The 27,166-nt window shown below is 47.1% G+C and overlaps 12 protein-coding genes across 12 annotated transcripts; 8 read left to right on the forward strand and 4 right to left on the reverse strand.

The window, feature by feature from the left end:
* Positions 1-127: 127 nt before the first annotated feature.
* ABOM_008888 (uncharacterized protein) lies at positions 128-290 on the forward strand (the record flags this gene model as incomplete). The annotated part of the gene is made up of 2 exons (XM_022536017.1): positions 128-214; positions 267-290. Coding segments are annotated over 2 exons (111 nt in total), but the record flags the coding sequence as incomplete, so codon positions are not given.
* Positions 291-390: 100 nt separating this feature from the next.
* On the forward strand, positions 391-1,362 carry ABOM_008889 (uncharacterized protein; the record flags this gene model as incomplete). Its single annotated transcript, XM_022536018.1, has 3 exons — positions 391-557; positions 610-1,253; positions 1,319-1,362. 3 exons carry the CDS (start codon positions 391-393, stop codon positions 1,360-1,362), a joined length of 855 nt encoding a protein of 284 aa, XP_022385208.1.
* A 646-nt stretch (positions 1,363-2,008) lies between these two features.
* ABOM_008890 (uncharacterized protein) lies at positions 2,009-4,752 on the reverse strand (the record flags this gene model as incomplete). The annotated part of the gene is made up of 5 exons (XM_022536019.1): positions 2,009-2,267; positions 2,318-2,467; positions 2,532-2,611; positions 2,676-4,520; positions 4,618-4,752. 5 exons carry the CDS (start codon positions 4,750-4,752, stop codon positions 2,009-2,011), a joined length of 2,469 nt encoding a protein of 822 aa, XP_022385237.1.
* A 475-nt stretch (positions 4,753-5,227) lies between these two features.
* spb1 (rRNA methyltransferase spb1) lies at positions 5,228-7,821 on the forward strand (the record flags this gene model as incomplete). Its single annotated transcript, XM_022536020.1, has 4 exons — positions 5,228-5,245; positions 5,309-5,458; positions 5,510-7,205; positions 7,265-7,821. The coding sequence occupies 4 exons, from the start codon at positions 5,228-5,230 to the stop codon at positions 7,819-7,821; spliced, it is 2,421 nt and encodes an 806-aa protein (XP_022385238.1).
* A 740-nt stretch (positions 7,822-8,561) lies between these two features.
* On the reverse strand, positions 8,562-9,815 carry ABOM_008892 (HNH endonuclease signature motif containing protein; the record flags this gene model as incomplete). The annotated part of the gene is made up of 3 exons (XM_022536021.1): positions 8,562-9,332; positions 9,380-9,459; positions 9,512-9,815. The coding sequence occupies 3 exons, from the start codon at positions 9,813-9,815 to the stop codon at positions 8,562-8,564; spliced, it is 1,155 nt and encodes a 384-aa protein (XP_022385239.1).
* A 625-nt stretch (positions 9,816-10,440) lies between these two features.
* ABOM_008893 (uncharacterized protein) lies at positions 10,441-11,303 on the forward strand (the record flags this gene model as incomplete). The annotated part of the gene is made up of 2 exons (XM_022536022.1): positions 10,441-10,665; positions 10,815-11,303. The coding sequence occupies 2 exons, from the start codon at positions 10,441-10,443 to the stop codon at positions 11,301-11,303; spliced, it is 714 nt and encodes a 237-aa protein (XP_022385240.1).
* Positions 11,304-12,240: 937 nt separating this feature from the next.
* Positions 12,241-13,820, forward strand: dot1 (histone methyltransferase DOT1; the record flags this gene model as incomplete). Its single annotated transcript, XM_022536023.1, has 2 exons — positions 12,241-12,785; positions 12,857-13,820. 2 exons carry the CDS (start codon positions 12,241-12,243, stop codon positions 13,818-13,820), a joined length of 1,509 nt encoding a protein of 502 aa, XP_022385233.1.
* Positions 13,821-14,365: 545 nt separating this feature from the next.
* ABOM_008895 (ATG16 family protein) lies at positions 14,366-15,104 on the reverse strand (the record flags this gene model as incomplete). The annotated part of the gene is made up of 3 exons (XM_022536024.1): positions 14,366-14,524; positions 14,578-14,951; positions 15,020-15,104. The coding sequence occupies 3 exons, from the start codon at positions 15,102-15,104 to the stop codon at positions 14,366-14,368; spliced, it is 618 nt and encodes a 205-aa protein (XP_022385234.1).
* A 539-nt stretch (positions 15,105-15,643) lies between these two features.
* On the forward strand, positions 15,644-16,595 carry rab7 (Rab family GTPase YPT7; the record flags this gene model as incomplete). Its single annotated transcript, XM_022536025.1, has 6 exons — positions 15,644-15,673; positions 15,734-15,787; positions 15,859-15,942; positions 16,013-16,192; positions 16,270-16,417; positions 16,486-16,595. The coding sequence occupies 6 exons, from the start codon at positions 15,644-15,646 to the stop codon at positions 16,593-16,595; spliced, it is 606 nt and encodes a 201-aa protein (XP_022385235.1).
* Positions 16,596-17,429: 834 nt separating this feature from the next.
* On the forward strand, positions 17,430-18,973 carry ABOM_008897 (DMT family transporter; the record flags this gene model as incomplete). Its single annotated transcript, XM_022536026.1, has 6 exons — positions 17,430-17,519; positions 17,613-17,951; positions 18,006-18,011; positions 18,075-18,147; positions 18,206-18,621; positions 18,692-18,973. The coding sequence occupies 6 exons, from the start codon at positions 17,430-17,432 to the stop codon at positions 18,971-18,973; spliced, it is 1,206 nt and encodes a 401-aa protein (XP_022385236.1).
* Positions 18,974-19,559: 586 nt separating this feature from the next.
* On the reverse strand, positions 19,560-20,935 carry ABOM_008898 (PH domain-containing protein; the record flags this gene model as incomplete). The annotated part of the gene is made up of 4 exons (XM_022536027.1): positions 19,560-19,802; positions 19,899-20,441; positions 20,531-20,641; positions 20,696-20,935. 4 exons carry the CDS (start codon positions 20,933-20,935, stop codon positions 19,560-19,562), a joined length of 1,137 nt encoding a protein of 378 aa, XP_022385241.1.
* A 4,413-nt stretch (positions 20,936-25,348) lies between these two features.
* ABOM_008899 (glycosyltransferase family 15 protein) lies at positions 25,349-27,134 on the forward strand (the record flags this gene model as incomplete). The annotated part of the gene is made up of 5 exons (XM_022536028.1): positions 25,349-25,638; positions 25,715-26,119; positions 26,173-26,259; positions 26,323-26,731; positions 26,793-27,134. Coding segments are annotated over 5 exons (1,533 nt in total), but the record flags the coding sequence as incomplete, so codon positions are not given.
* Between the last annotated feature and the right edge of the window lie 32 nt (positions 27,135-27,166).

Below are 27,166 nucleotides of genomic sequence, written 5' to 3' on the forward strand. Positions count from 1 at the left end.
ACAACAACAACAACAACAACAACAACAACACACACACACACACACACACACACACACACACACACACACACACACACACACACACACACACACACACACACACACAAACATCTTTGATGGTTTAGTTGTTAACGCAGTCAACCAGCCACTTGCCATTATTGCGAACGACCCTCAGTTTGTAACGCCCTATCCGCGCTTCGCCGCTGATCCAGATGTAAGTTTCACCTGCGCCCTTCCACCAATTAGAGATTACGTGCGGAACTCAGCTCAAGAGGCGATCTCTAACATGATCTACAGGGTTGGGCTGTTCTGATGCAAGCTCAGCAAGTGCTAGTTTCAGCAACTCAATTTGTAATTGATCTAAACAAATGTATATCAACAAGGACCAATATGCCTTACATCTACGAACGAATGCAGCAACTCGACACATGGGCGAGCTCAGCGTTGGCGCAGTCGAACTTACTTCCTATTGTTCCTCCTTCCATGAATTGTGGCGATGGTATGGAGTTCACAACAGCACAAAGTATACGTTCAATTTCCCGAATCAAGTTGTCCAGGTAGGTATTTGTACGAAAATCGCATTCCAGCATATCACTGATCTTGTTCTAGCGCACAAATCAAAACCCATCGCTTTAGAGCATTTTCAGACATCCCTATCTTCATTAAGAAACATTGTGACCTAACTGCAGCCAATTCCAACAACCTAGCAGCATGCAATTCTGTCAAGGATTCCAGAGCGCAGAATGGAATCAGCGACATTCAATGCTCGTGCGGAGGTTTGGAACCATTTCAGCAGTCGTCGAGCGAGTACACCCCTTCCACCGCTTCATCCACGTCCTCAGACTATCAGTCAATCTCCCAATACTCCTTTACCAGTGGATTCCCCTTCAGCATCCAACACTCCGCCAAAGTCTGCCTTAGGGCTGCTCTGTTGATCTCACGCATGTTCCCAAGTCTACCCATACCGCAACCCATTATGAACGAGCCAAAGAGCCCGCAAGGGATGACGTTACAATCACCGAACCAGCTGCCTCGAACTATGCCATCATTCGCCTGCTGTTTGATGCAAGGCAGCTACGCTATGCTAATGATATTCTACAAAGCACGCGTAGAAAAGCAGCTGTCACCAGACTATGGAAACAAGACTACTCCCTCAGATCGATTGATCGAAGAACTCAGGCAAGGCCTAGAGCGAATAATTGCTACCGTAACCAATTATGCAGCTGCTTTTGAGGCGTTAGACGGCATGAGAGGTAGGTCTTATTGCTATCCATGCTCCATACATAGCATGAGCACCGCAGACTAATCATCAACTTAGATGAAATCGAAGGTGCATATCAAACGGCGTTCCCTCAACCATAATTTTCCTGACTTCTTGATCATTTCGTCTTTCGTTTTCTTATGACTTTCGAGTCCGCTCTCATACCCATTTTACCGTTCTTTTGCTTCATCTCAGTGGGGCGCGATACTTCTTTTCCATGGGGTTTGATATCTGGTACGTCGGGATACTGGGATGGATGGATAAACCGGGCATACCATAAACAAAAAGCGAACTTATAACATTCATACGCGGCGTTATATATCTTAGGGCTATGAAATACGGGGATTTACCTGTACCAATTTAATGACGATAACTACGAACAATCATCTCCTTTCAAATATCTTACCAATGGCGGCTCTTTAATAGTATTCATGACTGCAAAGCGCTTCAGGTTCATAGAAAGGTAGAATGTTTCGCATCTATTATGTCCCCAAAATTGTAATCAATATCTGTGCAGCAGAAGCAAAGTATTCTATTTAAGATCCACCGTAACATGGGAATGAGCTCTATCTTTTTTCCCCCTTGAAACTCTCTACCCAGAGAAGTGTACAGAAGTGTACAAAAAACAAGGTTGCCTAAGTTGGGCAATAGCAAACCACACCAGGCTGGGAGCGGGATTTAGTAGATGTCAGTGGAGGGTTGATGGATAGTTGATGGGAAGAGTATGTGTCAAGTACAGAACTGCGGCTAGAGCTTTGAGCGGATTCCTTCTAATCGGAACTTTACATCCTTTAGAACCTTGCTGGTCGGTTTCCAGTCGTCAAACTGTCGTAGCAGTTCCATTGTTTCTTCGTAAAGCTCGCGTCGGACGTACTCTTCCTCAAGGAGGCCGCGCATGGCGAACGGGAGGATGTAAGGATTCACTGACGAAGCAGGGGGGCTTCGCTTGATGCTAAGCGTTGCATCTTGGACATTCGACGTTTCTAGAGCGAATTCAATAGCTAACCTAGGACAACATTAGCCTAGTGAGCTCTAACTCGAACAAAAATAACATACCGATACACAGCCTCGTCATCATAGAGACGTGAGTGGCCTTCGCCACTATACAGACTACCTGCTAAAGGCGAACTCAATTCGCGGATGAGGCCATGATCTGGGAGCCCAAGATTTCGAAGCTTTAGAGCAAACCCGACCAAATGTGATAGGCTGCGAGACATATCAGCAGCGGCTCCAAAAACAAACGTAATCACTTGAAGTAGGAATAACATACAAACTTGGAGCATGTACTCTACCGTCGACAAATACTGCTCGGTAAACATACGGATGAGCCACCGGCGAAAATAGCGATGACTGTCATTGAAAACTAATATTAGCCGTTGCGCGAAAGCTGCTGATGAACCCAGGAGGCACACACCTCTAGAGAAACGAGTTGGTCATCGATACTCCCTATATAGGAGATCCGTACACCGAAATCGAGAGACGCTTTGAGCGCTGCCTCATAATTCTTTGAAACTTGGCTGTGAGGCAATGCAAATTCAAAAAGCTCACCAGCAGATCCACTAATCCATCGTGATCGATAGTCGGAGAAAGGCCCCATGTTAACACCGGCCATGGCACATACACCGACCCGCGCAGCGTTAAGGCATCCAAAGGATATTAACTTCGCAACCAACATTATTGCAACAGGAACACCCTGACTGTGGCATGCAATCAGTATGAAGTCAGCCTGCCTTATCTTTTCCATCCAATTGAGCAATAGTTTCCACAATAAATCAACTCGTTCAGCAATGCGACCTTCGCCTTCTAACGCTATCTTTTCAATATCGCACGTATATGCATGATCATCTGCCCAGTTTTTAAGAGCATCTGCAGCCATGTTCGAAAATCTGATAGATGTACCAGTCGGTTGACCAAGGACACTCCGAATTAACGGGGCAGGGAAGTACCCGTGTATTCCTATGGCCAATGCTCTTTTGATGGGTGGTGGGTCCTTAATCATGTAAACATGTCTATTGTCTGGCTCCTTGCTGTAGTGCAAGAATCGCCCTATCGTCTGTAACAGACTAGGCTTCTCTTGCAAAGCGAAAGTGTCTCTGAAACGCGGGAGGACCTGGTTAGGTAAAATCTTCTGTAGATGCTTTGAAGCTGTTGCTTCGGACGCGTTCACTGCAGAAGCAGTGGAGTTGGATTCTGGCCCAGGAACAATCTGTTCAGGAAGAACAGAACTGCTCTTAGGAGATTTTATCTTAAGAGTTCCCTTCTTCGAGAGCTCTGCCTTTTGTTCCGGCTCGGATTCGGGATCATCGTTGGATTTCTTTATTATGGAATCCTGGGCAGTAGAAGCTTCAACGGACTGTACTTCCTGGGACTTCACCTGCGAAGCGTCTTGTGAAGTCTCTCTGAACCAGAAAGACCAGCCTGATGGTTTAGCACTTTTAGAAGGTGCATCTGCTGGAATATCTGCAATGGGCTCGTTTACATTTTCATTTAATGTAGGTGGTGTATCAGTAGAGGGTATTGGTCCATCTGCTGCTGGCGGGTTCTCACAGTAGGGTTCTTCTAAACCCTTCGAGGATGAGGAGCCGTACCACATCTGGAGCCAGGATCGCTTTTGTGCTGTGTCGTCAATCTCTGCTGTTTCAGGAGGCTTTGTTTCCTCTGCTTGATCTTGATTGGCAGGTGCAGCGTCCTCCTCTTTTGACGTCTGATTTCCCACGGTGTTGTCCGCTGGGGCTGGAGTTGAATCTTCCGGGATGTTATCGGGAGGGTTTTCAATCCTGGAAGGGGCCCAGACCCATGAAAACCACCCACTTGGCTGCGACAGCGCTTGTTCCTGACTCGCTTCTACCTCCCCAGACCCTGCATTTGTCTCAGTCGCAACATTCGATTGATCGTTATCAACGTTTCCTCCCGTGCCGGCGCTTTCGTCATTTGACGATTCCTTATTTGTTGACTCAGTTGCTGAGGCAGTAGGGTTGGGCAGGGTTTCTATTGCTGGTGAAGACGCGGTGCCATCGGATGCGATGTTGATTCGAGTGGTGGTGGCGTTGGCAGGAAGGGAGCGACTCGAAGCGCCAACTTTTCTAGTAAGTTGTAGAGAAGGATGTCGAGGGTGTTTAGGAGAAGCAAGCTGCGACACTGGCGAGGAAGTAAGGCTTGAAGCTACGTTTTGGGCAACCGAGATGCTCTCACGGGCAACCTCGGTAACTGGGGCCGCTTTAGATGATTTGGAAACGGGCCAGGCTCCTGGGTACCAGTTCTATGAGAACAACCCTTAATCAGCTACCAGAGAGTACAGACACAGAGGATAGTAGAATAATGCACTTTGTAAAATTATACGAAATTCTTAAACTTACTCCACTACCCCCTTGTTTCAGTGAGCCCGAGCGTCCTCTGTCTTTCGACGGTAATGTCGTTCCATCGTTTGACGATTGTGAGTCCGCAACTGACGGAATGGACTTTACTCTCTTGCGAGAACCCGTGGGCGCCATGAAAGTAGAATATAAAACATTACCATACGATCAACTGCATAGAAATTGTTGAGCAAATTTGGAGGACAGGGGCCGCCAAAGCTACAGGAGTCGAAGATAAGCCATGGAGTGCCTGTTGGTGATCTGCGTCGAGTCAAAGCCACGGAGGGAGGAGAGAGATTTAGTCGGCCCAATAGACAACAGAGGTGATATCACGTCACATGGATTCCGGATCCCTGACCGCCTTTGGTGCCTGGGGTATATGGCTATGTACATACGTACTGTGCGTTGGGAGTGTGGCTAGTGATCAGCCACCGCCACAACTGACAGAAGGGGGAAAAAATTGTTTTACGGGCGGTGTGGAGTCGAGATCCAGGCGACCGATAACTTTTTTTCTCGCGCTGGTTTTTTATATCAATACCCTTTTACCAAGACACCATCATTCTGTCAATCCGGGTCTTTTCGTCGAGCCTACCTCGACTGCCCGTCTTTGGAAATGGCAATCCAGAAGAAGGTACGCTACAGAATTTTACAAAAATGATACAAGATAATTAATTCATTTACTGACTGCGAGTAGCATGGTAAGGGTCGTTTGGATAAGTGGTATCGCCTTGCGAAGGAGAAGGGATACAGAGCTAGAGCTGCGTTTAAGCTGATACAGCTGAACAAGAAATATGGTTTCTTGGAGAAGAGCAAGGTCGTTCTCGATCTTTGTGCTGCACCAGGTGTAAGTGTTGATGCATCTCATGTATCAACATTATTCTCTAACAGTACATAGTCATGGTGTCAAGTGGCTGCGGAGTGTATGCCCGCTCAGAGTATTATCATCGGTGTCGATCTCGCCCCCATCAAGCCAATTCCACGAGTTATCACTTTTCAGAGCGATATCACGACCGAGAAGTGTCGCACAACTATCAGGCAACACCTGAAACATTGGAAGGCGGATACAGTACTTCACGATGGTGCTCCAAACGTTGGTACTGCGTGGGTTCAGGACGCTTTTTCGCAAGCAGAGCTGGTCTTGCAGTCGATGAAATTGGCTACGGAATTCCTTGTTGAGGGCGGTACCTTTGTCACCAAAGTCTTCCGGTCTAAGGACTACAATGCGTTGCTGTGGGTTTTCAAACAATTGTTCACGTCGGTGGAAGCCACAAAGCCCCCCTCGTCTCGAAATGTCTCCGCCGAAATTTTCGTCGTCTGCCGTGGCTTTAAGGCACCGAAGCGCATGGACCCTAAGTTCCTTGATCCGAAGCACGTATTCGCAGAATTAGCTGATCCAACCCCAAATAACGAGGCTCGTGTATTTGACCCTGAGAAGAAGAAGCGCAAGAGAGACGGTTATGAGGAAGGCGATTGGACGCAATTTAAGGAGATACCCGTCACCGACTTCATTAACACAACTGACCCAATTGCCATTCTCGGCCAATACAACAAACTTAGCTTTCAACAGCCCCTCAATGGAGACATCGCACTGAGCACACTCAACCGGCTGGAAGAGACGACAGATGAAATTCGCACATGCTGTGAAGATTTGAAAGTGCTGGGCAAAAAGGAATTCCGCAACTTACTACGATGGCGATTGAAAGTCCGTGAGAAATTTGGTCTTGTCGTAAAGAAGGGAGGGCAGGCCAAAAAGGATGAGCCCGAGGAAGTGGCTGAAATTGCCCCAATGGACGAAGAACTGGCCATTCAGGAGGAACTGCAGCGCCTTAGGGAGAAGGAAAGCTCCAAAGCGAAAAAGGAGAGGCGGAAGGAGAATGAGAAGAAGCGCAAAGAAATCGTCCGCATGCAGATGCATATGACGACCCCTATGGATATTGGTATGGAGCAAATTGGTCCTCTTGGAGATGATGCACCGTTTTCACTTAAGCGTGTTGAGAGAGAGGGTGCAAGGGATACGATCGCTGCTGGAAAAGAAGTAACTATTGAGAGTGAAAGCGAAGATTCAGAATCCGATGATGATGCTGAGAGTGATGATGAAGGCGATCGACTGGAAAGAGAGCTCGATTCACTATACGAGCTATACCAAGATCGCAAAGAGGACAAGGATACGAAACTAAGAGCCAAGAAAGCCAGGAAGGATTTCGAAGCCGACGAATGGGAGGGCTTTTCGGAGTCGGGTAACGAAGAGTCAGATAACGAGGACTCCGAATTTGGTACAGCGAATGCGACGAGCGTAGCACCTCCGAAGAATGGGACTTTATCTAATAATGCCGCATTGTTCTTTGACCAGGATATCTTCCAGGGCTTAGAGGATATTGATGACGTCGAGGATGAAGATGAGGATGAGAATGAGAATGAGGATAGTGTCATTGAGATGGACGAGGACGACAATGACCATACGGAGAGCAAGGATTCTGTTTCAAAGAAGCAGAAGGCAAAGGATGCGAAGGCAGGCACGCAAATGGTCTTGGACTCTTCGGATGAGGAACCCGAGGAACTCGATGAGCCTCGGAAGGAGAATGGTCAGCTTGGTGAGTGTTACTAAATCAGATTATACGGTTGCTTCTGCTGTTGCTAACTATAAACATAGACATTGACATTATCACTGCGGAGGCCATGGCCCTGGCTCAGCAGATGGCTAGTGGTGAAAAGAAGTCGCACGATGTGACGGATGATGGGTTCAATCGGTATGCTTTCCGAGATGTTGACGGTCTTCCGGAGTGGTTCCTCGACGACGAGACGAAGCACAGTAAACCAAATCGACCCATCACCAAGGCTGCTGCGGCTGCAATCAAGGAGAAGCTGCGTGCCATTAACGCTCGACCAATCAAGAAGGTCATGGAAGCAAAGGGTCGAAAGAAGTTCAAGGCTGCGCAGAAGCTGGAGAAACTACGCAAGAAGTCTGCATTGCTGGCGGATGATGAGGCACTCAGCGAACGTGACAAATCACAGGCCATTTCGAAGTTGATGAGCAAGGCGACCAAGAAGAAGCCTAAGCAGCAGGTGAAGCTGGTCGTGGCCAAGGGCAACAACAGGGGTATCTCTGGTCGTCCACGCGGAGTGAAGGGCAAGTATAAGATTGTGGATTCCCGGATGAAGAAGGATGTCCGAGCCCAGAAGCGTCTTGCAAAGAAGAAACAAAAGTAAAGGGAGCGAAGGTCATATAGACGAATACCATACGTCGTGGTCCGCCGGTGTAATTGAGTTGCAAAATTTGATACCCATTTTGAGGGGTGTGTATGTATAGAAACCGCATATTACAGCATCTTATATATATTCAGGTACAGAATCGTTGTGCCAGTGAGATCCGTATGCTATGTGTTTAGATTCCATCATCAAAGTAAAGTATACAGGGAAAGAAGCTAACACCTATGGAATAAGTCTAGATGACAACGGAGTTGCTACGATCGTGATCTGTATTTACTCCGAAAACCATGATCTTTCCACCTTGCACTCGCGTGAAATTGGAGCTCAATAATCAATATGAAAGATAAACTCTCCAAGCCAGGACTTACATGACCGACAACTTGTTTATCTTCCATCCGTCCCTATTTGAACCTCCCCGAGCCACATCTTGTTTATTCCTAAACATAAGCCTGACTGTACTGTTGCCGATTCAGTTCAGCTATCCGGGTAACCTGTCTCTGCTACCCTGCAAACCCTTGACAAATATGGGTTGGAATGACAATCAATTGAAATATCGGGGCTCTAAGATGTGCCATTTTAAGAAATGCAGAGGCGGCCCCGCTCGCTGCTATAGCCTGTTCGCTAACCGAAGATATCATAACACTCAAATCATAATGACTGAACGCAGGCTGAGTTTCTCTTTTTCCGCTTCTTATTTTTTTTTCCACTGATGCGTAAAACAGTCTTCAGCCGAGGCAATATCATGACTGCATCATACTTCGGACCTCGATCGGCGGTTGTTGGACTGCGAAGCCTTCATCGCTATGAGTGAAGAGACCCAACCATTCGTAGATTCTCCGAGTGAGCTCTACAGCGGATGTGGTGTCTGCATCACGGTCGTCAGAGTCTGAAATGCTGTTCAACTCTGCAGCACCACTCATTCCTGCAACTCGCTGTAAATTCCATTGTATTTCGAGTAATGCTAGACTCGGGAGTGGCATATCTCGAGGATTATTGGTATTGAGTGTGAAAATATCACCGGAAGCAATAGCTCTGTATTCTGGCTCTCTGTTGTCCATGACTTTTCCAGTAAACCTCGGTAAGGAATGGTTCTTGGCACCAAAAAGTCCACGAGAAGATTCCGGTTCCGTCAAGAGGTCAATTTCAGTTAGAGCATCTGATAATCCTCTTTGCCAGTAGAACTGAACCTTTAGGGTCCTATCGTTAGTGATTTCCATTGGTCGGAGCGCAAATAGACCATTTCCCCACAGTGTATGTGCGTATTTGTCGAGGCACAGCATATTAAAACATCCATGCTTAGACTCTTGCATATCATTTGGGTTGCCAGAGATTTCTGCTTTCCATCTCTGCACACGATTCTCGTCCCAAAAGACATTCAAAATATCCCAAAATCTCCCAACGGCTCTTGGTTCACGTGTCGAGGCTTTTAGGAGGCGACTGGGATATATGTGGGCGGCTTCTGGGTCTGGTATGCCGGTCAGAATACATTTGTACTCATCTCTCTTCTTACACTGTTGAATTATTAGTAAAGTCAAGGAATTCATGAAAAATTACGAACATTATTGCACGCTGTATCAGAGCGCCCTGAATGATCTGTACCGGACTTTGAACTCTTAGTAACGCTTACATTCTGGAGCCCTGACGAAGCTTTAGATTGATTTTTCTCCGATGTATGATATGGAAGGCTTACATCGATCAACACAAACATCGGAATCCTTGATAGTTGGCTCCAGTATTTGCTGTGCGCTTCTTGTATTGCAGGCCGACCGTAGATCATCGATCATGTCCTGTAGCTTGGTGAGGTCGGCGACCTGGCAAAATGCCCAGAATGTGGGAGGAAATCTGTCTCTTCCCAACTTCTCTCGACAGAGATCTCTCAGTTTTTTCAATAAATCTGTCCGTATTTCACATCGTTCGTTCCAATACTCACTCTCAACAGCAAGTGGTGGTGTAGGTTGCGGGAACGGGTAGGTTTGACTGATAGGTGGAGACATTGCTTGATTGGATAATTTGACAGCTCTCTTTGATTGATGATCGATGAGTTGCGATCAAAGAGGGGCTGGATTGTGAAGTGAGAGGTGGGGTGAAAGAAGGTAGTTTGAACTGCGAAAGCAGGTGCTAGTTTCGATGGCTTCAACACATGACATGAATATCCTGTCTGTCGTAGTAGTTATTACAAGTGGCAGTCGTCATCAGTCACCACGCTTTCTCATCAATAGCCCAAAGAGCGTGTATGCAGTGGGATGGCAAACGTTTGAAACCATCCACTTAACCGCCCTACAGCCGTAGACTGGAGCCACCTCCAAACTCAAAAGCAGATATAGTGAACACTGTGTTCGCCCAAGTCAATCTGCAGACACCAACCGGTCCTCCTTTGGATCAATTTGTCAACTGCCGCTCACCGAATATCAAAATAAATGACTTGAAGGACTCCGCGAGTGGCCTTTGTCGCCCTATCACGACGAGTACAGGCATATGTCTGTTCTCATCTCGGCTCCTTGGATTCATCCCTACAAATAGACAATCCACTTCCGATGGCGCTAGAGAGACAGTCATCCCCCCATTGCCTTACAGTGCGGATGAAACTTCTATGAACTTGAAACATGTGCACGGATGGCAATGCCTATTGCAGACCTTGCCGTTACCACTGGCACAGCTGGCACAGCTGGCTCTCGGCCATTTGTCGTGAGGTTAGATGTGCCTTGTCTCCAGTATTACTGCTACCCATTGGAGCTTCTTCAGGCAGGACTTGTGAGCTGGAAGTACGTACAGGAGTGGTTCAGGCTGGTCGATCGCCGGCATCGGCAAGTCGCAGGCTTGTTGAGGGACACCATTACTCATGAAGTACGTTGACGGGGCGGTGATATTCAGGTGGAAGTCACCGCTGGCACTATAGCCACAACTCAGCATTTGTGTCTCTGTGTTCTTGACCGAATGGAATTACCGAGCTTGGACGATATTCTGTTTGTGCTGAAGGGGGTCGTCCCTATCAGGCGGCGTGGCGAGAATTTCTGGATATTCTTGATGATTGTCAAAGGCCCAAAGATCTTCGCAATGTTGCACTAATGGCTTATGTCTTTGAGATCAAGTATCCCGCATTGCATCAGATAGCTACCAAATCTTTACATGGGAATGGCGAGAGGAGTGGTCGCCCTCGACTGATTCAGGTAGACGATATAGCCGAGTGGAGAATCTTTGACCGCGCAGAAAAGCTCCTCAAGCCCCTCAAGCGTTTCAAAGACCGACAGCATGGTTTTGATCCCCTCCTGGTTGGCGTGTTTCCCTCACCACGAATCTTTACGAGTGAGGATCAAGGGCGCTTTACCCTCTTCCTTCATAGCCCTGGTTTAAAGATTTTGCAAACTCGCTCTCCCTCTGGCAATAGCGAAGAGGGCTCATGTGTTGTGCGCCCGTTGGATATCATTGGTCAGATCTATGGAAGAGAGGTTCAGGACAACTTGAACTTGTGCGACCAACAATAAAGCACGGCTTATCTGTGGCGGATGGACTCGAATTAGATTAGATCTCCGGTCTCTACACTGCCAGAGTATATTATTCTAGACTTTATGTATGTTATTTATTCATCCACCTTGCACAAGAAGGGATGCTGTCAATATTGGAGTGGTGGTCCGTGGGAGGCATCGAAGTATAGGGAATTAATCGTCGTAACCTCGTAACAGCCTGAACGGCAGAATCAACGTCACGTGATATTAAATTTAAGTGACCAATCAGAATCCAGATGCTTTCACGCAGCCTCCAAAATTGCTACGCCCGCTGCGCAATCAACAAGACTCAAGTGATAGGAAGAATGAGCAGGTGGGTAGATGTTCATACTAGGAAATCACGCACTTGACATGCATGAAGAAGCGTAACTGCCAGTAGTAAAAATCTCTCAAAGATAGAAGTTTACTGAATAGAATCATGATAGCTTAAGGCTTGAGCACGCAGCGGAGGGTTGAAGAAGAGATATGCGCTAAGTAATTTGTCGTCACCCTAAGAGTACGGAGGAAGACGGAGTATTACTACTAGTAGTAGTAGTACTGTGTACACGCGGGGAGGGCGGCTTAGAGACCCGAGCCAACGGAAGGCGGGTGTGCCTAAGGTTAAAGTCTTAGGACATGCGGCCCAGAGTGGCGGCGCTGAACCTTTATCGATCGCCGCTTCTTTTTAGCTCAGGCTTTGCGCGGCTCTTTTCTTTGACATTTCCGCTCGGTCAACGGTCTTTTCCTTCTCTTTCTTCCCTCCTTTAGCTCGTTCTGCATTTCCGCGCTGGTCATTCCATTCTTTCAAATATTCTTTCGCTGCTCTTTCCAGTACATATGTTACCTCAAGCATTTTAACTTGTGTCCATATACCCTCACACATATCGGTTTTGTACAGTACATCCCCGCCTGAGTGCGGCGCGTCCAGCTTTACTCGATGGGATTCTTTGACCACCTTCAAAAAGGAGGAGGCTTCTCTCTACAACCAAAGAAGCCTCAAATCCGTAAAGTCGTTCAGACACGGCCTACGCCTCCTTCAAGAGCGTCATCACTGACTCCGGGCACATCATCGCGTGCCTCGCCCTCTGACAAGCCGAAGAGAACGCAAGGACCGGGGAGCAGGTCAGTCTCGAGAGATCCAGACCTTACATCTTCGAAACGGCGATTGAACACTCCGTCACAGAATCGAAAGCGACAAACTCCAGAACAACGACTTTCCAGTGATGACGATTCCAGTGACACGGATACGTCGTTCGAAGTTCGTAAGCGCGCGAGAACGGGCGACAGTGCGGAGCCAGATTTTGAGAGGCGGTTGCGTTCCTTGAAGGCATTCTCAGAAGGAGGAGTTAAGTCATTGCCGATCGTACATGCAGCCGACATCACATCTGTCCAAAAGGCGGGGTGTTTCAAACCAGCTTTTGGAGGCACGGGCCGGCCTACAGAGATATTTTTGCAGTATCCAAGTGCTTCCCCGAAAGAGAGGTACGACATCAAGCAAAATTAGCACCGATGGTACTCGCAGGATTTGCTAACGACTCTACTTCGTACAACAGATACAACCTTGTTGTACCCCGTGACAAAGACGATTTTAGACCTATCGACGATATATTCCAAGTTATCGAAACTGTATCCCAACATTACATACCGGAAGATGAGGTGGGCTATTTTGATAATGAATCAACCGGGATTAAGAGAAGACTACGAAGAGCACTCGCCCACGCATCCGAAACGGAGTTTCGAAATGTGGTAACGGACTATAATGATGCGATCGAACGACTAAGGCGCGACGGCAGTATCGCCAAAAAATTAGACTCGACTCATCGGCTGAATTTGCCCCTCGTCGAGAGAATCTTAACCCAAATCTATTCGCGAACTGTGTCACCTCGGGTTGAATCACTCCGTCAATATGAAAACGGGACGGACAATGTCTACGGAGAGTTACTACCTCGTTTCATCAGCACTATTTTCAAAGAGACGGGATTGAAGTCGGGGCAGGTTTTCGTCGATCTAGGATCTGGTGTGGGTAACGTTGTTTTGCAGGCCGCACTGGAGATTGGGTGTGAAAGCTGGGGCTGCGAAATGATGCAGAATGCGTGCGAGCTTGCTGAACTCCAGCAGGCCGAGTTCAGGGCTCGATGTCGCCTATGGGGAATAGCACCAGGGAAAACGCATCTCGTTCGTGGGGATTTCCTTAAAGAACAAAGTATCATCGATGTCCTAAAGCGCGCAGATGTCATCTTGATCAACAACCAGGCTTTCACCCCACAACTCAATAACGAGTTGATCAATCACTTCCTGGACATGAAAGAGGGTTGTCAGATCGTGTCCCTCAAATCATTTGTCCCTGCAGGCCATAAGATACAGTCTCGGAATCTCAACTCGCCTATCAATCTTCTCAGGGTGAAGCAGAGGGAATATTGGTCCAACAGTGTCAGCTGGACCGACGTTGGTGGCACTTATTTCGTCGCTACTAAAGACAGCTCTAGATTGAGAGCTTTTGCAGAGAGCATGGGGTAGATGCCCGGCTGTGCGCTACGCAGTCACCGAGACTACCAATAAACTGGTTTTGGGCAACTCTCTACCTTCTTACTTTTGGTACGTTTTGTTTATCCCGGGTTGATAAATACTACATACAATTCCCTGTAGACCTTTCTTCGGTGTATTATTTCCCTATTCTTACCTTTTTACCTTTCATCTTTTCTTTCTTTTTTGGAAATAGTTACTTGTCTCGAAGATATGATACCACTGTTCTTGTATAAATGTTGGCATGGTTTCCTCATTTCTCTGGGATGTCTGTTTTCGGCTCTTCACCTGTTGTGCCCAGGGACCTCTTCTGGCCTCTCCTCGAATGTTCTGGGTTTTCGTGGCACGTCGTACAAGGTATTACGTTGCTTGAGTTGTGCCATTGGAGTCCGTGAATAAATGGGTATCATGCAAATATGGTATAGATAAGGTGGATACAGATCTGCATACAGCTTTGACGAAGCCCACAATCTTACCCCGGTCTGGGAGTGCTCTAGAAACAATCAGAATAGCTTCTGCTGTCTCAAATTACGTAAAAATCATGAAAATCGCGAGGCTTCGTTCATCGCCTCCGCTTCTTTGCCCATCCTTGCCATCCACCGGTCGACTAACTCCTGGTTTTCCTTCTGTAGCCGGTTGGACCGCTCCTCGGCCATATTGAGCTGCAGGTTTAGTGATGCAAGCTCGTCTTGGAAATCCTGATGATAGCTCAGTCAACATATCCTATCCGGTACAGAGAAAAGTGTCCTACATCTAGCAATTTAGCCTTTCCCCTCAACTCCTCATCCCTATCCTTCAATCGCAGTTGCAACTGAGCAACTTCTTTTTCTAGTACAGCAATGCGACGTGAGTCCTGTGAGCTTCGTTTTCGCAGTTTCTCTAGCTCGGCCGTTGTGCGAGTAAGCCGATCCTGTAGCTCTGATCGGGACCGTTGCGCCTCAGATAGATCCGTGCGTGCTGCAGCTAAAGTATCCTGGAGAGAGGGTCCCGGTAATGCTACGCCTTGTTTCATGGGATCTGGCACTGGAGGTTGGGGGATATCATTGTGACTGTCTATCGGGAAAGAGCTTTGGGCACTGTTGACAGCTGTTGCTATACGGCCGGTCCGGTCGGCAAGTTGGGTATCTGTAGCAATGAATGATTTGTCAGTGGGAATGAGGAACCACGTGGGAGTATTACGCTCCAGGGCGTACAGGCATTTAAGATAGCAACGTTGGCTTTTTCTCGTCGATCGCGAGCCGCCAGAGCGGCGGAGTACTCCTCTCTCCAGTGGGCCATTGATAATCACGATAAGCGATGTCGAATGGAGAAGCTTTAAGTCACGAATACATTGTGACACGGGTTAGTCACAGAGCAAATTAGGAACACGGTACAATTGTTACTAGTAGTCGAAGATGTATGGAAGGCTTTATCAAAAACTTTCGAAGTGCTATTCAGAGGAAGACACGCACAACCTCTTGTGCAGATAACCGTTGTTGACTATTGATGAAATGATCGGACGATGCAGCAACACGTGCACACCGCCTGCTCCACCGCCCCAGCGTCATGCATCATCGAAACCAACCGCCTCCCATTAGCTTCGGCTCGTTACCGTCCAACTTAAGACTAGTACTGCTAACTACTACTCCGGTCCTCTCTCTCTCTCACACTCATCCTCCCTCAGCTACTTCACACCCATTTGCTAGGATAGGGAGAACTGTCAACACCCCCCAGATCTCCATTTTTCATAAAGAGCCGCTCACTCCTTCGTTTTTCATTTGCGCCGCTTCCTATTATCTCCCACCGCGCATACCGCCTTACCTCTCATAGCCATAGCCATGTCGTCACGGAAGAAGGTTCTCCTTAAAGTAAGGTCACCATACCAACATTACGGCTAAACTCTTACTGACGTATACATCATCCTTTAGGTTATTATTCTTGGTGATAGCGGCGTCGGTAAAACGAGTTTAATGAACCAATATGTCCGTGACCTTCAGTGCAGGAGAATCTTGCGTAGTACTGTATCCCGCTGACAACGATATCCGCCAAACAGGTCAACAAGAAGTTCAGCGCCAGCTACAAGGCAACAATCGGTGCGGATTTCCTTACCAAGGAAGTTCTAGTAGACGACCGACTGGTAACAATGCAGGCATGTGTCCCGCCAGTTTTCAATACCACAAAGCGGGTGATTAACCTGTGACAAACAGATCTGGGATACTGCGGGTCAAGAACGTTTTCAATCTTTGGGTGTTGCATTTTACCGAGGAGCCGACTGCTGTGTTTTGGTATACGATGTGAACAACTCCAAGAGCTTCGAGGCTCTGGACAGCTGGCGAGACGAATTCCTTATCCAAGCAAGTCCGAGAGACCCTGAGAACTTCCCTTTCGTATGTTTGCCTACTTAGCTATTCCTTTTTTTCCCACCGCTTTTGATTTCCGATTTTTAAGGTTGACAACGAAATAGGTCGTTATTGGTAACAAGATCGATGTTGAGGAGAGCAAGCGAATGATTTCCTCGAAACGCGCAATGACGTTTTGCCAATCTAAGGGCAACATCCCTTACTTCGAAACCAGTGCCAAGGAAGCTGTTAACGTTGAGCAGGCTTTTGAAGGTAAGTCGGCCCTCTTCGACAGCTAGCTCGTTCTTCGTGTTCCTGCCACATGCTGACGCACACGCAAGTCATCGCTAGGAGTGCTTTGGCACAAGAAGAGGCCGAAGAATTTAGTGGTGAATTCAGTGACCCTATCAACATCCACCTTGATAGTGAGCGCGATGGATGTGCCTGTTGATACCCTACGGATGGACATGACTTTTCAATGATTTACAATCCATGGCCGAGATTTGCAGCTTTCTGTTTGCATTCTGAGTTCTTTTGTAGAGATGCTGTTGTTTCCTATTTTGTTCTCGGGCTTGGGGAACGGACTGTTTCCCCCAAATGCTGAGCCTATATATCTTGGGAATACTTCAGGTATGAAGTTCCTATCTCATGCTTTGGCTGCTGGGTCGCACGGGGATATCTTTTAGCAATCGGGTTTTCTTTTTCCTAGTGTTTACAGCCAACGTCTAATCATATTGTTTCGGAGTATGACAACTACTTGATTTTAGGGTTGCTAGAGTATGAGTAGTATAACCACGGACACGTACTATGTAATGTACTATGGGGGAACAATAAATGTCCGGGACCCTGTCGATCTATTCCCAAAGGCGCAGTGGACAATGGTGACATCCCGTGATCCTTTGGGCGGTGGGACTTCCGCTGAACTACTTTATCGTCCATGGTCTGGGGTTAACCCCATTTGTTTCTTCCCCCCTTCCATTTGACTCTGGACATCCCATGATTAATTCGCAGGGTGGTCGCGTCATCTGCTGGCCCAGCTGAGCTCTATCTGTCTTTCCCCAATTGTGCTCCGTGATCCACCCTGAAATCTTTCGTTGTCGTGAGCACCGGCATTACGGGATACTTCTGGCATCTCCGGTCAAGTCCGAAGCGCGTAAAGTACTCGACTGATAAGCCTGATGCATGGAGCTTCGACGAATTTTTTTTTTCACAACGGCGTCCCCACCCTTCGATCATTTGTACATAGTTTCTTTGGTTGATATTCTCCATGGATACCTTTACTAGAATGTCCACTGGTGTCGCAAGGCGAACACTTGGCATTGGGTTGCTTCTGATTGTAGTCGTCCTGTGGACGGCTTCGAATTTCCTGGCTAGTGTATGATAGTCCCTCACAAACATCTTGACGGAAGCACCTCTACTCTCCGTGTGCCTTCATCCTGAGTCGCGAACATACTGACCTGCGTCCCAGACGATATTCGCCGACGATACGTACTCCAAACCGTTCTTTGTGACTTATATTAACACCTCGTTTTTTATGCTTCCTCTCTTTACGATAATTCTTGGCCGGATCTGGAGATTATGGCGCTCGGGAAAGCTCTCCCAGATACACTCGTTTCAAAGTTTCTTGCGGCACATTGATTCACATGATCCGGATGCTGAAACAACAGGGCGGGACAACGCTTACGAGCCCGTAGACCCTGAAACATGGAACGCAGCTACGTTGGATTCGGGAGGGAAAGAAGAGGAGTCTGTCAAGCTGGGCTTGAGGGCGACTGCAAAGTTAAGCCTGCAATTTTGCATGTTATGGGTAAGAATCTGTCCAATGTGCAAACCCCTATACAGCTGTACTAACCCATTTTAGTTCCTTGTAAGTAACTCGAGAGTGCGGAATACTCTACTTCGTCTGATCTGACGCGTAATGCGCAATCAGGCAAACTATTTTGCTTTGGCTTGCCTGCAATACACGACCGTAGGCAGCACCACCATCTTGACTTCTACCAGCGGTATGCATCAATCAACCACATCAACATTGAGTAGAAGTTTTAACGTCTGTGGCTACAGGTGTCTGGACCCTGATTTTCGGCGCACTCATTGGTGTTGAAAAGTTCACCGTCCGCAAACTCGCCGGCGTCGTCGCCTCTTTGGTGGGAATTATTCTGATATCCCGTGTTGATCTATCTGCATCAGAAGCACCCCCTGCAGATGATGGCAGCGGTAGCAGGTTTCCGAACAAAAGCTCCACCGAGATCGCCCTCGGTGATGCTATGGCCGGATTCAGCGCAGTCATGTACGGAGTGTATACGATTGTTTTAAAGAAGCAAGTCGGAGATGAGTCCCGAGTGAACATGCAGTTATTCTTTGGTCTCGTTGGACTCATTAATATGCTCCTCCTTTGGCCCGGTTTCATTATCATGCATTTCACTGGTCTTGAGACATTTGCACTCCCTGACACAGGCACAGTTTGGACTATCATTTTGGTACTAACTTCCTCCCGTTGCTCTCTCCTATGCATGATATCCGAACTATACTAATGTCTGATTTCTTAAGGTTAACTCCGTATCTTCCCTCTTGTCAGACATCTGTTGGGCCTACGCTATGCTCTTGACAACTCCTCTTGTCGTCACCGTCGGTCTCTCACTGACCATCCCGCTCTCCCTTGTGGGCCAGATCTTCCTCCAAGGCATAACGTCGAGCGCGCTGTATTGGGTCGGCGCTGCGATCGTGTTCCTGTCGTTCTTGGTCGTGAACCATGAAAGTAAGGAGAAAGATTACGAGGAAGCGTCAACGGCAGACTATGATGCCATTCCCGGAGAAGAGACGGGGAGGTGATGTATCTGATCTCAGGGCAGCTAATTATATTAAAGTTAGTCTAGAATAACGGGTATATATACACACAAATTGCCAATTCGTTGAAAAATTATCCTCTATTTTCCTTATAGTAGAAAAGAACATACGATTATACTAGGGCCCTATCATTTCGCAAATAAGAGAAAACAATAATGGGCACAAATTATCCAACCCGCCACTGGAAAGTATAGTGTTGCGGCTTAATACCTGTTCCACCATTGATTATGCGGGTGATTTTTTGGTGTCCAAATATAAACACTAATATATGGGATTAAATAAACATCGGCAAAACCAACATTATCAGCATTATTCAGAGCCAGGGGTTTCAGACTGGCCAAAGGGGAAAAGAAAGAAGAAAGAAGATCTATATCATCAGTGAAGTCGGGTATGTATGTCGTAAAAAGATCACAATGAGAAAAGAGATTGCAGTTGATGTGAAGGTATATAAGATGCCCAGTGTTTCGACAATGAAGAGAATTTGTCAAAGAGAGACACAGTGAAGGGAGTGGGAAAAGAGAGCGACAATCGGACTGTTACCAGATCCGTCAGATTAGTATCATACAATTGTTCAGGCTGCTGCCGCCGCCGCCACTCCTGGCGCAGTCTCTGAGTCAAGTTTCTTGCGAGCGACTAAAACGCTCTTTAGGGACCCTAGCCACTTTGCTAAGGATTCTTCATTGTCTGTGCATAGACGATATGATTTTTCCTCTGCGATGACTTGGAGACAGTAGAGTTTTGAACGGGATATTGGGTCAATTTCCGCGGCATCGAATACCTGGTCCATGGGAAGGATCTTGACGGCGGAATACTCCTGTGGAAGATAGCCTGTCAGTTTTCTTCTAGTACGCCCAATACGGCAGAAAAGTACTTGAAATATAGCAGAAACCGAGAGGATTAATATCCATACCTGTTCATCCTTATAGAAACCAAGGCTCTTTGGACGCAAGACAACCCATAGTCGTTTCCATTGGCGGACTCCTCCCTTGATGCGAAGACATTGAAGATAACCATTACAGATAACTCTCTCCGGGTCACGTCGAGCACCTGATTCCTGAGTCCGATCTGTATCGCGCGCAGAGACGGGCTGTGCACTCGGTGGAGTAGACACAGATAAGTGAGGAATTGTTGAAGTTCTTGAAACGGGGCGAGCACTGGAGTTGCTCGCTGGTCCATCGGACCATTCTGAGTAAGATGTAATGTCATGTCCCGAGAAATTTTGGTGGGCAGTGAGACGTCCTCCAGGGGAGCTTGCTCGTCCGAATTCAGGCGAGCTGGCCCTTCCCATATGCTCAATATCCGAAAAATCAGTGGTATCATCAATCCGCTGTTTGCTAGACGCTGTATTGTTTCCTTTCATGGAAAGGGCCAGAAACGCCTCCTCCTCCTCGTCCATGCGAGTTTCGGCACGAATGCGCTCGATCCAATCCTGCGCATCTTTCTCCGACAGAGCCTGGAAGCGATAGTTCTTAGATGGGGAAAATATGCCAAAAACGTGCTGGCGATTTGACCGAGGAGATTTAACGGGAGCGACGCGGTTACTTCTGATAGAGTAATGGATAGTCGCAACCTTGTTGCTTCCTCATCTTTGTAGACTGATAACAGATTCGGGCGGAGAACGAGATAGGCTTGTTTCCAGGAGGCCCTGAATGCCTAATCGACCAGAGTCAGTGGTGGGTTGCAAGATGGATGGGGGGCAAGGCTGACATGTTTATGTTTGACCCGACGATGCACCTTCCCAGTTTTCAAGACACGATCGAATTCGAAGCTTCCGTTTTCATTAACCGGTGAGAATGTGTCTAGGTTGACATGTCCATTCCGATGGACGGTCGGAGACCGGAGTAGAGTAGATTGCTTGACGGTGCCGTCAGGAAAATGAATCGCCGGGGCTTTGACATGCCCCTCCGAGGTCGATGGGCACGAGCTTGTCAACGGCTGGTGCATCATATCGAAGAAGGGGGTTTATTGGTCGTGGGATGTAGAAATCAAGTACAATTCGTGATCTAGTACAGCTCAGGTTTTTCGATGCAGATATAGTAACGTTAATGGACTTGTAGTTGCAGCGAGCATATATTGACACATCTGGACAAACAACTAGTAGAGAGAGTGCGTGTGTGAGCCTCCATATATAACAAATGGGGGCCTACTATACAGGCTGACAAGGTGCAGACAGAAAGTATAGTAAAGGAAGAAGGGCGGGTAGCAAATCATAATGATCTTACAGTATAAGTCAAGGGGTCAAGTCGTAGGTTATCAACAGGACATGATGGAGAGGCTGTGTCGAGAGCAGCGCCGTACGGAGAGACGACTTGGAACTAAATGCGGCAGGAGAAAAGAAAAAGAAACGGAGAGCGTATGGATAGATGAAGACATAGAATTTCCCGACCGAAAGTGCTTCAGCAAGCGCCCGTTACTCGAGCATGTGCGCGCTGCAGAGTGATGTCTGGTGGTTGAGACGATTGGAGACTTAGACTGTTTTTTTAGTTGTCGCACAGGGGCGCATGGACGTTTCAAAGGTCATGGAGGAGTTAATCTTAGCAAAGTAAGGGCGGTGGATGATTGTCGCAGGTGCTGTTTCATCCGTCAATCAATTTATCCTTCTTTTTTTTTTTTTTTTTTTTTTTTGGTCATCAGCGGTCATTTCCCTCCCCCACGTGATGGAATCCCTTTTTTGGAGAGACTACGGAGCGTATAAGAGAGAGAGAGAGAGAGATTCCGGTTTATTGAACCATATCTCAATACCCTTGTTGGGGGGGAATAACCCTCTTTTTTTTCCTCTGTCACCACATTTACAACAAGTATAGTTAACTGGTCCACTGTACTTAATTCAAGTCCAGTCCACTCGCTTGTTAACTCACAGAACTATCACCAAGCTAAGCAATAGTCTAACGTTGAACCAACGGACTAGACTTTCGGTGGATTGATTCTCCTTTTACCCCTTTCTCTAGTGCGAGAGACCGAGAGCCAGACGATATTTGCCGATTTGCCGGCACGAGGGTTTGGTCTCCCTTGGATCATGGATCCATGGATGAAATACTCCGTAAATAGTTACTCAATATTTATTGGTCATCGACCTTGAGGAGCCATCGTCGGTTACTTGGATACGAACTCCCCCCCTTTTGCCCTCTTCAGGATAGAGTCACCCAAATTAAAGAGATCATTATCGAGTCGAAATGTCCTGAACATGGTAGGTGAACCGGCTTCTCTTAGAAAATGGGGGTTGCCGTCGGCATACTTAATCAATCTACTCCGTTCAACAGTTATACTATCTTTTCTAACTGACAGATAATATAAATCGATTGTCTTGCTCCTGTTGCTCAACATCAAGTCACCATTATGTTAGATAGGATCTTGTCTTCACTAGGAGACCTCCAGGAGAGTGGATTAGAGCGAAGACTAACACATCATTCAATCCAAGTACAAGCATAGAGCTGCTGCAGACTCATGTTGGGAGACCATTACCATGGTGGAATATTGAAAACAACATATACCTTGTCCGCATAGGCTGTTAGGAGCAGACTGAAATGAAATCTACTTTTCGTGCATCAAACTAGTCTAGGAGCTGAACCCTCGGGTTCCTCAGTGGGATTTCGGGATCCTAGTGTTGTGGTTTGTTATACTAGTACTGGCGATAGAGTTAGTCCTCCCTAATCTCGCGTGATCATCTCCGATGTGATTGAGCTCTATTCGGGTCTTCAAACTGACGAAGATAGGTGAATTGGCGAAGAACCGATCAAGGAAATAGTGAGATATGTTCTTAGTAATATGACAGTGGGACTGATTTTGGAAGCGCCTGGTCACGCATATACAGTATATTGGATAACCAATGATTATCCGTGAGACAGAAGATAACGAGTCATGTGTCACAGGGCCTCCGGTTACCTAGACAGATAGATGAAAGCAGGGTCGTAATGTACAGCACTACCTACTAGGTGACATATTATCTGCATAGCTAGCATAGAGCAATTAAATAAGCTATATGCTCACGGAGGAAGTACTAGTCCTAGCAAAGAAAGACCTTGACGGGTTGAGTATGGAGTACACACAGCGAAAAAGCCCTAGAATATTATCAAACAAATATACCGGGCCGACACAACTTCCTAATTTGAGATTGAATTTCCGAAGGGCCAAGAGCGGTAAGCTCCAAGCACTCTGTAATATGTATGCATGTTTCGTGTACCTACAGGTAGTACTACTAGTAGTAGGGTATTACGGGATTTCTTGGTGGCCGCGTACATACACGAGACGTTAGTACATACATAGAATCGATGCACCTGGACCGACACATCAAGCAGAGCTCCATTGACCCAATCATGACCAAGGTGAAATGGATGCTGCACGATGGCTATCGTAATACAGCTGCTAGTTGATGCAATGCAAGGATGAGATGATCAATGACATTCGAGTCTAGATGCGACAGTCTATGAGAAGTCATATAGATCGTGCCATTAACGGTGGAAGAATGATCAACTTAACTGTACGGCGTGATGCCCTGCTGCACATCGACTGTCCAACGGGGCTTAAAGGCCACATTGTCAGATCCCTTTTAGTGCCAAGACGGTCACGTGGAGACATGTGGAGCTTCAGGGTTCTGGATGCATAAATTACCGGTCCACAGTACAATGGTATGACAATTACCTCTTTCCAACGCCTTATGCTCGGCCTTGTGTACAGCATCAATACATGATATCCTGCCGAGTCCTTATGGGTCAACCGTTCAAATGGGGTTGATGGGTGCCAGACAGGTCTATCTTAGGTCAATACATATCCCACAATCATTTGTATTAAGGCCTGTTATGTTGTGTGTGAGCCCATTCAGCTCATTGTCTAGCTACTAAAGCTATCTTATACCTGAGGCTCCTGCTATCAAATATATATACCATCTGCAACATCTATAGTTATGGAGGCTGGCATGGATTAGAGTAACCTTCTGTGACCGACAGCGTGGACAACCGTGATCATGCCGAATCGAAGGATAGGCAGGTGATGAAAAGAAAATTCTATGTGATTACTCTTTCCGAACTCTGTAGAGCAATCTCCCTAATTGCTCTTGGTGTTTACTCAGTTGTTATGTATAACTACGGAGTAGGTCTGTATTTATCCCTTGGTGGTATCTTAATGTTCTTGTAATCAATCCCATGCTTTGGGGATGTTTACAGTACTCCGTCAACTTGTAATAATAACAAGGCTTCCTATACTAGTAGTCTGGAGTACTTATTCCAATCTTGTTATCCCCCTGGTGCAATTGGGGCGCTTAATAGGTAATCGTAACTCGGGACTACTAATTTAGTGTCGAATAATGGCAACAACAAAGCCAAGGCCTTACGGAAGTTTAAAGAGAAAATTTTCCAGTGGTGCCCTTATACCTCTTGGAATGATGGTACATACCGAGGAACTAATTATCATGCAACAGCATAAGTAAATACTGGCTAATCCAGTGAAGGCGTACGTGTCCTGCAGGCCAGTTAAGCTTCGGGTTCTGCCATACATGTGCGTACTGAAAGCCACTATGAGAGGATCCCTGACCGAGTTTGATGAATAAGGGAGAGAAAAACTGGGATAGTAGACTCAAGCGCCATCCTATTCCTTTGCTGGTAATTTTAGTAATCAATTTGATGGGCGAACTGCGCCTAAGCAATAATTTACCACCAACAATTGCTTGGTGCGTGCTGTCCGGACTCCGGAGGGTCCATACCGTGTACGGTATTCAGACCCGTACTAGAATCGTATGAAAGAGCTGCGACCTTCCAATCTAGTAGAGGGTAAGTTACCGTCCGTGACCATGGCCGCTTGCGCCTCCTTGGCCTTGGCGAAACTTCCACCCATCCCCATCCCCAAAATAATCTTTCATTTCATCGATTGCCTCCCGCAGTCTCCGACCTCCCACCCGAGTTCCTCTTCCAACCCAACGCGATTGATGAGCTCGTCGACTTTCTCCGTGTTCCCGGCCTCATTGCTAAGGACATCAGTCCCCTGCGTTGCTGTCAACGTTTCCCCTCGCCATCTCTATCTGGCCGACAACTGAAAGGGGAAAAGTTGGAAAGGAGGCATTTCCTCCGGCCGCTCTTTTTTTATTGTTCCTTTTTTCTTTCGCCGGCCAACATTTTTACCTCTTCTCGTTTAGTAAACCTATTAATCGCATAAGATATCATATACTTGGAGCGTATCTTGTTAGCATTAGAAGTGTGGTTTGACCTCACTGTTGCTTGCATGCGAACCGTTCCCCTTTCAGCAGCCCCGATTTTCGCTCAGATACGGCAGTCATTGACTCAGTCTTCCCCGGATCTCCGCAAAATCCTTTCCATGTTCAGTGGATTCTGTTAACATTACTTGGCTTGATCTCTTTTGAATCGACGCAGAGTGAGCACCCTTGCGCTCATGGGGTTGACGCAGCGAATCTCAAAATGGCTGCCCTCTTCGCCGAGTCTCCCTGTGGATGACGTTTCGCGCGAAAAGGGCCGCAACATTTCTAGGTTCGCGTTCTTCAAGAGAAGAATACGCTTGAAGGGCAATTCATCGATTTCTATACCCTTGGGATTTGTTCTACTCTTTCCATGTCTTGTAATAGTCCTGGTTTTGCTTCTTTTTGTCCGACACCCTTCTTCTCCCGGGGGCATCTTAATCCCAGCTGGTACACCCCCATCCATAAGGTTAGTATAATCCTCAAAACATTCGCGCAAACCCCTCGATATCCCCTATCACTGACAACTCTGTTGTACTTTTCAGAAAAATAAGTGAAAAGCATGACAAGGTCTTCGCCTCTGGATGCCTGCAGGTTGAGAAGGAGGTTGAGGGCAAACGTGCAAATGCCGCGTTTGTCGTTCTCGCTAGGAACAAGGAATTAGACGGCGTCATCCAGTCGCTTAAGTCAATCGAGAGACATTTCAACCGATGGTTCCACTATCCTTACGTGTTCCTGAACGACGGCGATTTCGATGACACTTTCAAGGATACCGTGAAGAATTATACAAGTGCCCCTGTGGAATTCGGCAAAATTGACGATACCATGTGGGGTTATCCTAAGTGGGTTGACCATGAAGTGGCAAAGGAAGGCATCAGAAAGCAGGGTGATGCCGCTATTATGTATGGTGGAATGGAGAGTTACCACCATATGTGCAGATTCTATTCTGGGTCAGTATACTTGATTCAACGTCACTTCTCTGGGGTACTAATGTTGTAATCAGATTCTTCTACAAGCATCCCCTCCTCATGAAGTACGAATGGTACTGGCGTCTGGAGCCAGAGATCAGTTACTTCTGTGACATAACTTAGTAAGACCAACCCTTGTCACCGTTCGTACTGACATTGAGCATCCATCACTTACACCTACATAGCGACCCTTTCGTCAAGATGGCTGAAGCAAATAAGACTTATGGATTTACGATTGCTGTCAAAGAACTCCGTGAGACTGTCCCCAACATATTCCGCTATGCCTCGGCCTATAAGCGGAAGCACAATCTCGAGTCAAAGGGACTTTGGGAGATGTTCCTCGAAAGACCACCTGAGGAAGAGCCCAAGCCGGAGGAAGGGAAGCAAGATAAGCTTCCTGAGGAAATTCTGCAGAATGAGCCCGGAGAGAATACTGTTCCCGATGTCGATCCTGAGGCCATGGAAGGCGAGAAGTATAATATGTGCCATTTCTGGAGTAACTTTGAAATCGCACGCTTGGACTGGTTCCGCAGTAAGGAATACGAAGAGTTCTTTGAAATGATGGATAGGAGCGGTGGTTTCTGGATGGAAAGAGTAAGTATCTGAGATACCCCCAGAACCCTTCATCCCCTCAAGGCTAACAACGCAATCAAAGTGGGGTGATGCGCCTATCCACTCGCTAGCCGCAGGTGTACTTCTGGCACCCAGTGATATACACTATTTCCGTGATTTTGGCTACCGTCATACGACCATCCAACATTGCCCCGCTAACGCTCCCGCCCGACAACTCCCACGGATCCCGTGGCTTGAAATGACCACGGAAGATGAGAAAGCGCGGTTCGAAGAGGACGAGTACTGGGCAAATTCAGACCCCGTCAAAGAGAACGGTGTCGGTTGCAGGTGCAGGTGTGATACAGATATCGTGGATGTTGAGGGTAAACAAGGCAGCTGTCTTGCCGAGTGGGTAGAAGTTGCGGGAGGTTGGGCTTCTCCCTAGATTCGGGCAACTTCTTGCTTTGTCCGCTGTAT

This window comes from Aspergillus bombycis, assembly GCF_001792695.1.
Source record: "Aspergillus bombycis strain NRRL26010 chromosome Unknown contig00110, whole genome shotgun sequence".
In the NCBI taxonomy this organism is placed as follows: domain Eukaryota; kingdom Fungi; phylum Ascomycota; class Eurotiomycetes; order Eurotiales; family Aspergillaceae; genus Aspergillus; species Aspergillus bombycis.